The sequence below is a fragment of the Bos indicus genome, chromosome 29, assembly GCF_029378745.1.
Source record: "Bos indicus isolate NIAB-ARS_2022 breed Sahiwal x Tharparkar chromosome 29, NIAB-ARS_B.indTharparkar_mat_pri_1.0, whole genome shotgun sequence".
Classification (NCBI taxonomy): Eukaryota; Metazoa; Chordata; class Mammalia; order Artiodactyla; family Bovidae; genus Bos; species Bos indicus.
In genome coordinates, this window is record NC_091788.1 from 10,771,934 (window position 1) to 10,784,677 (window position 12,744).

The 12,744-nt window shown below is 38.9% G+C and overlaps 1 protein-coding gene across 4 annotated transcripts in view; it reads left to right on the plus strand.

Moving 5' to 3' along the window:
- Window positions 1-12,744, plus strand: part of DLG2 (discs large MAGUK scaffold protein 2) — a 2,332,068-nt gene that overhangs the window by 495,715 nt on the left and 1,823,609 nt on the right. For all 4 annotated transcript variants that reach the window (XM_070783335.1, XM_070783336.1, XM_070783337.1 and 1 more), the window contains one exon: window positions 8,231-8,305. In XM_070783335.1, coding sequence (XP_070639436.1) covers window positions 8,231-8,305 — 75 coding nt within the window. The remainder of the gene's footprint in view (window positions 1-8,230; window positions 8,306-12,744) is intronic.

Below are 12,744 nucleotides of genomic sequence, written 5' to 3' on the forward strand. Positions count from 1 at the left end.
CAAGTTTTGTCCCTGGGGCAGGAAGATGCCCTGGAGAAGGAAATGGTGACCCACTCCAGTATTCCTGAGTGTGAAGTCCCATGGACAGAGGAGCTTGGCAAGCTGTAGTTCATGGGTGGCAAAGCATCTTTATGGCATATTAGGAAACTAATTGGATGAAAATCTTTATTTCTTTAAGTACAATTATTTATATACATATGTGTATACACAAATATGTATGTATGGATGAATGTATACATACACATTATATAGCTGCAATGATTTGAAGTTATCCCAAAGAGTTGTGTTTTTCCCCCAATTTTTTGAAATTTATGTAACTATACTAAAGCATATATTACTCAGTTCAGTTCACTTGTTCAGGTGTGTCCGACTCTTTGCGACCCCATGAATTGCAGCACACAAGGCCTCCCTGTCCATCACCAACTCCCGGAGTTCACCCAAACTCATGTGCATCGAGTCGGTGACGCCATCCAGCTATCTCATCCTCTGTCATCCCCTTCATTCTCCTCCTGCCCCCAATCCTTCCCAGCATCAGAGTCTTTTCCAATGAGTTCACTCTTCGCATGAGGTGGCCAAAATATTGGAGTTTCAGCTTCAGCATCAGTCCTTTCAACGAACACCCGGGACTGGTCTCCTTTAGGATGGACTGGTTGGATCTCCTTGCAGTCCAAGGGACTCTCAAGAGTCTTCTCCAACACCACAGTTCAAAAGCATCAATTTTTCGGTGCTCAGCTTTCTTCACAGTACAACTCTCACATCGATACATGACCACTGGAAAAACCATAGCCTTGACTAGATGGACCTTTGTTGGCAAAGTAATATCTCTGCTTTTTAATATGCTATCTAGGTTGGTCATAACTTTTTAATATGCTATCTATCCTTCCAAGGAGTAAGCATCTTTTAATTTCATGGCTGCAGTCACCATCTGCAGTGATTTTGGAGCCCCCCAAAATAAAGTCTGACACTGTTTCCACTGTTTCCCCATCTATTTCCATGAAGTGATGGGACCAGATGCCATGATCTTCGTTTTCTGAATGTTGAGCTTTAAGCTAACTTTTTCACTCTCCACTTTCACTTTCATCAAGAGGCTTTTTAGTTCCTCTTCACTTTCTGCCATAAGGGTGGTGTCATCTGCATATCTGAGGTTACTGATATTTCTCCTGGCAATCTTGATTCCAGCTTATGCTTCTTCCAGCCCAGCGTTTCTCATGATGTACTATGCATATAAGTTAAATAAGCAGGGTGACAATATACAGCCTTGATGTACTCCTTTTCCTGTTTGGAACCAGTCTGTTTTTCCATGTCCAGTTCTAACTGTTGCTTCCTGACCTGCATACAGATTTCTCAAGGGGCAGGTCAGGTGGTCTGGTATTCCCATCTCTTTCAGAATTTTCCACAGTTTATTGTGATCCACACACTCAAAGGCTTTGGCATAGTCAATAAAGCAGGAATAGATGTTTTTCTGGAACTCTCTTGCTTTTTCAATGATCCAGTGGATATTGGCAATTTGATCTCTGGTTCCTCTTCCTTTTCTAAAACCAGCTTGAACATCTGGAAGTTCACGGTTCACGTATTGCTGAAGCCTGGCTTGGAGAATTTTGAGCATTATTTACTAGCGTGTGAGATGAGTGCAATTGTGTGGTAGTTTGAGCATTCTTTGGCATTGCCTTTCTTTGGGATTGGAATGAAAACTGGCCTTTTCCAGTCCTGTGGCCACTGCTGAGTTTTCCAAATTTGCTGGCATATTGAGTGCAGCACTAGTCAGCAAATGTGTTTTCTAGTAATTTTCAGTTCAGTTCAGTCATTCAGTCATGTCCAACTCTTTGTGACCCCATGAATCGCAGCATGCCAGGCCTCCCTGTCCATCACCAACTCCCGGAGTTCACTCAAGCTCACGTCCATTGAGTTGGTAATGCCATCCAGCCGTCTCATCCTCTGTCGTCCCCTTTTCCTCCTGCCCCCAATCCCTCCCAGCATCAGTCTTTTCCAGTGAGTCAACTCTTCACATGAGGTGGCCAAAGTACTGGAGTTTCAGCTTTAGCATCATTCCTTCCAAAGAACACCCAGGGCTGATCTCCTTTAGAATGGACTAAGCATTAATTCTTAAATAATGATGTTTACAATAATTCATCCTTTAAATGTAATTATTCCTTACATTTATACCATACTTTACATCTCACAATGTATTTGGAAATACAGTAGTACAGTCATTTTAGTTCTGCCATGGCAGTTAATTTTGCCCCTTGGAAACATCATGTTTTAATCTCTTTTTCTTTATCTGTCAAACACCTGAGAGTTTCGGAAAAGATGGGAAAGATACCTTATGTGCTTTTCCAGAGACCAAACTCAGGAGAACCTCTTGAGTTTTTGTTTGTTTTTATAGGATCAAGCCTGGATCCCTCTAGGTCCACTCTGTGGCAGGACTCCCTGCTGTCCATAAGCTGTGAAGTAGAAATAAACGAGGGGAATGGCTAAAGTCTGCTTTCCCTGTAGCATAGAATCATACTTGCCCTCATTCCAAGGTTTCTGTGACCCAAAATCAAGGGGTTTCCTCACCAAGTCCAAGGACACCTTGGTTCACTATCAGCTGGTGCATGGCATCCCTTTTCCTGGAAGGCCCTCTACTCATCCTTTCACTCCTAAAATCTTCACTAGAAAAATGAAGTATCTTCTCTATAAAGCCATACCTGACTCAGTCAGTCACAGTTCAAGAGTCTAGCCTTTGGCCTCAGTTTCTCTGCACCACTTTTCAGGGTCCTTGCTCATCCCTTACTCTTGATCCTAAAAATGGATGAGATACATCTTTTTCCTCTGTCCATGTCACTTTTTATTTATATCATATGGTATACCATATACCAGCTTTCATTATATAATAATTTCATGATTATTAGTGGCCCTTTTTCTTCGATTGAGAACTTCTCTAGACATAGACTGAGTCTTGATATATCCTTATTTCTAAATAATACAATAACTAATTTATTAATGAATATTTGTTGACTAAATGAATAAATGAATGAGTGGTCCTAGTTTTTAATCCTGTTTTAAAAGTAACATGTTGCATTATATCTCCTAAAATATTGGGTGCATTTTAAGAGAGGATTTAAATTTTAATATCTCTGAATTCTGTTATCTCTATATATACCAAGCATGTATGAGAAATGAGTGGCTGAGTAAATAAGTGAAGAATATGTATATAGTACTATTATATGACGCTTCTGAACACAGGAAAAAATTCTATGATTATGAGAATCATTTTATTATGAATAGAACAACAGAGGTTTTTAGTTTTTTTCTCTGCTTTTAGAAGAACATGCTGTTTTGAATGAAGCATTTAGGTCAAAATTTTATTTGGGTATATCAGTTCTTATTCTACCACACACAAACTTGTTCTGAGAATTAAATGACTAAAACGTCACTTTGTTGTTATTTAGTTGCTCAGTTGTGTCCAACTCTTTTTGCGACCCAATGGACTGTTGCCCACCGGGCTTTTCTGTCCATGTGATTTCCCAGGCAAGAATACTGGAGTGGGTTGCCCTTTGGTTCTCCAGGGGATCTTCCTGACGCAGGGATCAGATCTTCATCGGCAGGCGAATTCTTTACCACTGGGGAAGCCCATACAGGCACTTCAGTTCAGTAGCTCAGTCGTGTCCAACTCTTTGCGACACCATGAACCACAACATGCCAGGCCTCCTGTCCATCACCAACTCCCAGAGTTTACCCTAACTCATGTCCATTGAGTCAGTGATGCCATCCAACCATCGCATCCTCTGTCGTCCCCCTTTCCTCCCACCCTCAATCTTTCCCAGCATCAGTCTTTTCAAATGAGTCAGCTCTTCACATCAGGTGGCCAAAGTATTGGAGTTTCAGCTTCAACATCAGTCCTTCCAGTGAATGCCCAGGACTGATCTAAACTCCAAAACACTGTAACAAATGTAAGCCTCTGATACACAAAAAATTTCTACTCTCTCTGGGGATGGAATGGGTTGAGTGAAAAATCTTTATAGCATTTTCTTGAAATTCTTTGTGGTTATATATTTATATAATCAATCTGAGATGTAATTGTCCAGCATATTTGGCTCATTTGCTCAGGATATTCTGGAATGAAATATGTCAAGATAATTAAAGTCAGAAAAAGACAACCAATGAAGATGAGAGAGCTGGAGACAGCATAATATTTTAAAAAGACCAAAACTCAATAGATAGTTTTGCTCTTAAGAAAACATGTTTTTCAGAGTTAGCTTTTCAAATCCCTAAATTCTGGTCAAGTCATATATCAACAGTCTAGAGGCATAAATATTCAGTGTCGATGGATGAGAGGGAGAAGGGAAAGTGAAATCTGTCTTTAGGGTAATTTGTCACCAACTTCTACCTTAAACTCTAACTTGGAGAGAGACTGGCCATTGAGGGAATTCTAATGTTTCCTCTTGATTTTTGACCTAAGAAATTAACTTAAAAATAGACTAGAGAGTGTCCTTTCCCCTAGTATTTATACTGATTCTTGCTGGCCTTCTAAGGGCTGTGCTGTGCTTAGTCGCACAGTCGTGTCTGACTCTTTATGACTGTAGCCTGCCAGGCTCCTCTGTCCCCAGGCTCCTTTGCCTGGGGATTCTCCAGGCAAAAATACTGGAGTGGGTTGCCGTGCCCTCCTCCAGGGAATCTTCCCAACCCAGTTATCACACCCAGGTCTCCCACATGGCAGGTGGATTCTTTACCTTCTGCGCCACCAGGGAAGCCCATAGCCAATAACCCCAAACTCTGTTTTGTTTCCCGCATTAAATATTAGAGAGAAAATACTAAAGATGGAGAAGAAAAAGAGAATTTTTAACCTTTTTCTTCCCTAGCTGTGACAGTTCCCTTGACCCATGTTAGATTCTGTCTTCTTTAGAAGTAGAATAAAGGGGTAGGTAAAACCTGAGGTTGGGGTTTTCAGTAAGGACGCTGAGTGGAAAACTCTTGTGAGAGTGTTTGGTCCAGTAGCTCTTAACCTTTATTATCATGCAAACTCACAGAGAAGTAACCACATCCTGTGCTAACAGTGGATCAGAATGATAGGGATCCTCAACTGAGGATGTGCCTCTTTGGAGGAGGAAACAGATTAGATTATTGGGAGGAATATAGGTGGCTATGTGCTTCTCCAGTGGCTCAGCTGTAAAGAACTCCCTGCCTGCAATGCAGGAGACCAGGCTTTGATCCCTGGGTTGGGAAGATTCCTGGAGAAGGGGATGGCAACCCGCTCCAGTATTCTTGCCTGGAGAATCCATGGACAGAGGAGCCTAGCAGGCTGCAGTCTATAGGGTCACAAAGAGTCAGACAGGACTGAAGTGACTGAGCACACATGCGGCACTCACATGGGTAGATATAGGAGTGGATCAAATAAAATCCTCTCAGTTTATAAGTGAGAAAAATGAGGTTTGAAGTGTTAAAGTAACTTTCCCAAAGTTCCACAAATAGATTCATGGAGACACTAATGAAATCTAAGATCCCAACTTCTATTCCAATCTTTTTTTTTTCTAGTCACACACTGTAGATTACAAAATAATATATATTTTCATAGCATCTGTCTTCAGTAGGCCTTTTTATGTTATCTGTCCCTGTGTGATCATATTGTTAATTTTCGTAATTAAAGCACCAATTAAAAATATGATCACATATTGTGTGTGATCATATTGTTAATTTTCATGGTTAAAACACCAATGGGCTTCCCTGGTGGTTCAGTCGTTAAAGAAACCTGCAATGGAAGAGACCCAGGTTTGATCCCTGGGTTAGGAAGATCCCCTGGAGATGGGAATGGCAACCCACTCCAGTATTCTTGCCTGGAGAAGCCCATGGACAGAGGAGCCTGGTGGACTGCAGTAGCCCATGGGGTCGCAGAGAGTTGGACACTTTCACTTTCAAAACAGCAATGAGAAGGCCTTAATATCTGAAACTCAGGTAATAGTGAGACAAGAAACTCCGAGAGAGTTCTGTCTTTCTTTACTCCATGGTATATATCCATAGAAGTTTAAACACTCCTTATTTATGCCCCCCATCACATTTTATGAGTACTCATATTCCTACATCTAAGCACAGCTCACTTATTTATTAAATTTTGCCTCTTTACCATGTGCTCCATAAAAATATACATTATCTAGATATAAAAAGAGCTTATTATTACTACTATTACTACTAATAACTATTATGAATTACTACAAAAGACACATTCTTCACCACTAACATTATTTGATATGATTTCTCATAATTAGAAATAATAGCTAGCATTTTAATAATGCTTTCACATTTCAAAAAGCTTATCTTTATATGTAGGTAAATTATATTTATCTGACTTATCCTATCAGAAAAGGAAAATAAAATTGTCCTTTTACTTTGCATGTCCTTTTTCATAAAGTCCTTGCAAATTGTGATAGTTATCTGAAGCAAATCTTTATCATCTGAGAGCAGTCCTATGGATTTGTATATGCTGAGTCACTCAGTCATGTCTGATTCTGTGACCCCATTGACTGTAGCCCACTGGGTTCCTCTGTCCATGGAATTTTCCAGACAAGAATACTGGAGTGGATTAGCCGTTTCCTTGTTTAGGGGATCTTCCCGACCCACGGATTGAACCTGCATCTTCTGCACTGGCAGGAGTATTCTTTACCAATGAGCCACCTGGAGAGCCCTGTGAATTAGGCAAGATACTAATTCTGTTTTACGGATGTGACTACCAGACTCACAGCACCTCCTGGCAGCAGGCACGTGGTAGAGCTTAGCTTGAAATTGTGGTCACCTGACACCAGTCCAGGGCACCTTATATACCCTGTTGGTACTTTATGTCATATTTTGATTTAAACAAGAATACTGAGCCTGGAGACTGATGATGTAAGTGTATTTTATGGTGACTTTATCAATAATCACTCAAACAGCATTTCAGAATTTAGTGATGCCTTAAAAATAAATCACCTAAATAAAGGTTGCTCTCTAAAGCTTACAAATCACAAAATAAGATTCTTAGCACAAGTACTGAATCCAATACTTTGTTCCAGTTAAATTAGACATGTTAGGATCATTGATAAGATGAAATCATGTTAGTTGATGACATGTCTTAAGCTCCATTAAACAGAAAATGAAAATATGAGCTTCTCATAGAAGGAGCATGCATGGGCTGCAGAGTCAGTCAGATTTTTGATGCAGTCTCAGTTATGCTGCTTTCCTGTAGGATAAATTATAGATGAGTTTTTTACCCTCTGTGAGCCTCAGTTTTCTCTTCTGTCAAATGGGCATAACAATACTTCTGTCCATATTTGTTTTAGCAATGAGTGATAAAATACTGAATCCAGAATAATCTTTAGCATATTTAGTAATTCAGTAAATCACATCTGTGGTTTATATGATTATTGCTAATATTGTTAGTAATTTTTATGTATTATACTTGAGTGTGCAATAAAATAAGAGATAAAAAAGTTTTGTTGTAATCATTTCCTCCCCTTTTAGCACTAATCAGAGCTCTTATTACAGGATGGAGCTGTATTGCTGGTTAAAAGAAAGCACTTCATTTTCTCTAAAAGGCCAATTAGTATTGAATTTATAGGAGTTACAACAAAAGAATAGGTTAGCCTGAGACATTTCTTATGTATCTCATAAGTGAAATATCTCTTATATGAAAAGTACTGCCTGGCAACTGGTTTAGAATGTTAAATCTCTGTGCTCCTGGTTTCAATTCTTTGCACCTCAGTCTCTGATCTGACAAGAAAGGCCTCTAAAATCTATCTTGTCCAACTTTACTTTCTCTGGTTCTATGAAATGCCCTAGAGAGATCTTCACTACTAGTTCACAGTCTGGAAGGGGAGATAAGTAAACACATCTTTCTGTTACTTGGCTCAAGTGGTCTCACAGGGATACAGGATGTATCAGGGTCCTCGGGGAACCCAGAGGAGAGACCAGGTCTGCCTCTGGCTTTGGAGGCTTCTCAGATGGTTCCTACCGGGATCTGAAAAACCAGCTGCTGAGAAAGCCTGATTCCAAAACCCCAGGATTTAGAGTAATACAACAAAGCAAAGAATAGTTTCTTTGGCCTTGGTAAGAGTAGAAATAACATACCTCATTTCTTTCAGCACTGCACCAAAAAATCATCCTCAAAGATTTCTCCTGTACTTGTAAATATGGCAATAAATACGTTGATGATAAACCTATCAATGGCGTATATTGCTGCACATAGTATATGGAACATAATATCAGTTTTATTTATTTGCAGCAAAACCAAGGCAAGTGTCCAGCCCAGAACTGTTCGGTGGAAGGTCCTGCTTGGATGCCTGTTCACCACTGTACTGTAAGTTACTTGGATTATTCTAAGATTGGCCAGGTTAAGAGATAATTATTTTTATATTTTGGAACAACCTTCATGGAATGTGCTAGAATTAACACTCTGAAATTCTAGAGTTCAGCAGACCTTTTGAAAGGAGAAAGAATGTCTCCTCAGAACGCTCTTCATTTTAAGAAACACCTGTGATCAGGGATTCTATGTATTTATTTTTGGAGTGAAAGCAAATTGCAAAGGATTTGTCTAAATGGATTATTGATGGTTTACAATTGAATAGTCTTTGAAATGAATATATTTGCCCATTTATTTTTCTCAGTAGCTGCATATTCATGAATACTTGATTTTAGATGCCTTAGAGAAAGATTCTTTCTCTTCTTCCATTCTTGTGTTGACTGTTTAATAGTGATGAGTACACGGATTTGCAATTTTCAACTCTTCGTGTTATAATAATAGACTCTGCATTTGTGTGAAATCTTCCATCACAGAATTTTCAAGTGCCTTAGAAACAAACAGGTACTATGTCATTATTCCTGTGTAGCAAATGGAAGACTTAAATGCAGAGGAACTAAGAACAGTGCACGAATTCTAAGTCTGGGAATAGATTCTGGACACCCTGACTGTCCTTTCGTGAACTCACTCTGCTAAGCTGTGCTCTGAATAAGTGAAGAAAGTGACTGATTCATATGATTCTCTCTTATACATACATTGCCCGATAGAAAGGACAGTGGTTCCTCTGGGAACTGTGTGTGCTGTAACTGACAGTTTGCAAGTCATGAAATAATTTGTGTGTGATGAGGACAAAACGTTCAAAGGTTCCTTTTGAGACATTCCCCTCGTTTGACCCACCTTGCAGGCAGTGTAAAGTGATATGTGGAACTCTTTAATAAATACCCTCATCTTTTGTTGAGGTACAGGCTTCTGAAAGGCGCAGCTGCACTATCATAGCATGACTGATGGCTGTGTTAAAAGGCAGTAGGTCTGAGGGAGCCTGTTTCTCACAGATCGTGTGAGAAAGCGGAAGCTTGTCTCTGTCTTTTGTTTATCTGTGGAAGATGAGATGGTGGGGTAAGCTTTAATGAAGGAGAGACGATGGTGGTAAATTTTGGAGGCATTTTGGCAGTGTGGAAGCAGCTGAGACTTGCTCGAGACTCGGAGAATAAAAATGTCACACTTTTGTGAGCAGATGGTCAGAAGGGAGTGTATGCTTAGGGACTCTGCTGATGCCAGAGAAAAGATGAGCTTTAATAATTCTATTTCTTCATCAATCACTGCTTTTATTGTATCCCTGATGATAGTATTTCACAATTACTGATTTATATGTCTGTTTCTCCAAGGAAATCATGTACTCTTCAGGGTCCTAGTATACCTACATCTAGGTAAATCCCTGAGTTCATGGTAGGAGCTCTGTGAGTGTAGATTTAATAAACGCATCTTCAACTTGTTGATTTCCTCTTTATAATATAAGCTTTAGTAAATTTTTTACAGCCTTCATATTTCTTGCTGAAGAAGAATAAATATATATTTTACTTTCTTAGGTGGTTTCCATTTCTGACCTTCAGGTGTCCTGTTATACTTTTTCCTTCAGAGTGTGTGTTTTGAGGAATTTTGTTCTCATACTAAACAAAATTTTGTCATTTGATTCAGCTGTGCCAGGCACTGTGGCAATTGCTAAAGATGAAAGATAAGATAGTGATTGCATTTTATCAAATACATTCATGTATTCCAGTTAATAGCTGATCCTCCAGAATACTGATAATTCCAGCTCCAAATAAAATAAATTTGACATTATAGTTATTTTGTATAGTCTTACTGCAGGAAAGTCCATTATTAGAATTCTGTGTCTTATGGTTTAACAAAACAGTTGAGCCTTCATTATTGCCTTGGGGTTGGACCATTGAGGATCTGAGAATCCCAGATTGTCTTCCTGCTGTAGGACACTAAAGATCAAATATGGGGATGACTACATTTAAGATCCTTCCTGAAGATCACAAGTGTGAAGGGCCAACATTGAAATCTGATGTTCAGTTCTATGGTTAGGTGAGGGCATCAAAAAGATGTTTCTTCTTGCTCCTGCTTTAGAATTGGAAGCTACTGTTTACATGGATTTCCTTTGCCATTTACTTAAAAGTAATAATGAGCTGGCCAAGAGGTTCATTTGGATTTCTCCATATGATGTTATAGAAAAACTTTTTGGCCAAACCAATACCTCTCCTAGTGGGGCAGACACTTTCTGCAGGAATTGCGCAACCCATAATGATTCTACTTTCTCTGTTCAGTAACTCCTTTCTGCAAAGGTAGGCACCTCACAGCCATGTTTGGGTTCTCTGAGTCTATCTCGGGCCATGACTGACTGATCCAGAGCTAAATATTTGATTCTAGATGAGCCAGTTGGATTCTGTCTCCTGGGTATTTTAAATCTGTACCAGAGAGATATGAAACTGATAGCCATCAATATTGAATCATATGAATGACAATAGTTTGGGAAACAACCTGTGAACTTCAGTTGCTAAAATTCCTTGAGCTGCCAATTATTTGCCCTTTGAGGTTTTGCTCCCTCAAATCTCTCTTTGATTTTGTGAAAAGGTCCCAATAATCTGCTGATAACCAGTAAGTTGCTTTTTCCCATTAAGTTGTATACATTTTTTTTTTGATAACCATAAACTATTCTGTACTGTGCTATAACTGATTAACGATGTGGTAGTTTCAGATGAACAGCAAAGGGATTCAGCCATACATGTTCATATGTCCATTCTCCCCCAAACCTGCCCCCCACCCCAATCCAGGCTGGCACTTAACACTGAGCAGAGTTCCATGTTAGATTTTACTTTGTTTGTTTTGAGAAATTTATTGTTCTTTGATTTATTTGTAGCCAAAAAGTAAATAAAACTCCCTTAACTAGTATCCCCTGGTCAGCAACATTTATGGAGCTCCCGCTAGAGTTAAAGTTGATGTAATGAGTAGTAATCTCAGACAGAAAGAAGTACTCAGAATCGTGGGATTTTGATAATTTATAATAGTCCATCCATTTCAGTATTTGGTTATATACAATAGGTGGGTACATAAAAATGAGCAAGGGATAATTTGGTAATGACTTAATCCACATTCTAAAGTGGAAAGTATGGATACTTAACTATACAGTAGTGAAAAGCATCTTTACATAACAAAACTGTATAAGATATGTAAAGTAGTTCTGGTATTAATTTTCATTTTCTCATCTCTCAAGAAATAGAGAAACTCTTAGTCTCCTGTGTTTAACAGAATGTCTTATTAGCCTCAAATCCCCCATGGGCTGAAGCAGGTTATAAATAAATCAATACATACTTGAATTCATAATAAATAGATAGTTTCTGTTATCTTTGTGCATTTTTAAAATTCACTTGATTCTTTCCTACATTTCTATCCCTATTGCCTCGTTCTTTCTTGCTGTTTTGTTCTGGGATGATTGTATCCTTATAATTGGGCTTCATTACTTTTTTCAGAACAGTCCTGATCTTTGTGTGTTCATTTGCCCTCAGGTTTATTTTAAATGCAGAGCTTTTGTCACTGGTTTTTCCAAGAAAATTTATCCCTCCAAATTGCTTTGCAGATGCTTAACAACAGCTACCTATTGCCTCAAAAATGACTTCTATTACTTCTTGCTCATTCTCTTCTAGGAGGCTCTCTTTTTTGGCACTCCACATGTCTGTAATAATGGGACCAAGAAGTATTTTTAAAGACTTTTCCTTTTAGATACAATTACAGTGTACAGATTGTGATTCAAGCTGGATAGAAAATTTACCTCCAGTAATTATACAGAAACCTGGACACATTTATAATTCCTGAATACTTGTAAGTGAAATATCTTTTCTAGTGAGAAGTGTGACAGTTTTATTGTTTACTTAACTCTCCTTGTACGGCTGTATTAAACACTAGAATGATAGCCTTCCTCACCTCTGTGCTTTAAATTTAGTTGGGTTGTATGCACATTGGTTTGTATGATCACAACTATGAACACAGTGGTTACCCGAACCCTGCCACTTATTAACAGATGAGAAGAGACCCATAGGTTCTGGGACTCAGGTGAAGACAGGCAGGTCTCTAAATCTGGAGTGAAATAGGCTAAGAATTAGTTTTTGGCTGTTGGAAATAAAGAACCTTTGACTTGACCAGCTGCTGCTGTTCAGGGCAGGTCTCTGGTCCACTCAGTTTGACTCTGGCCTATGCATGGGTTAGGTCACCTCGAGGAATGTCCCTAAACACAATCCTTAATTATTAAGCATTACTCAGAAATGGCTGTAACATATTATTTTTTTGATTGGACATGTGGTGTATCAATACATAGAAGAATTATATGCTTGCACACCCCTTAATTCCTGGAAATTTAAAAAGAGTATCATGAGAGGAGTTCTGAAAAGCTAAGTTGAAAATAAAACCTCTGCTATTATGGAGCTTATCATGGATATTGTTAT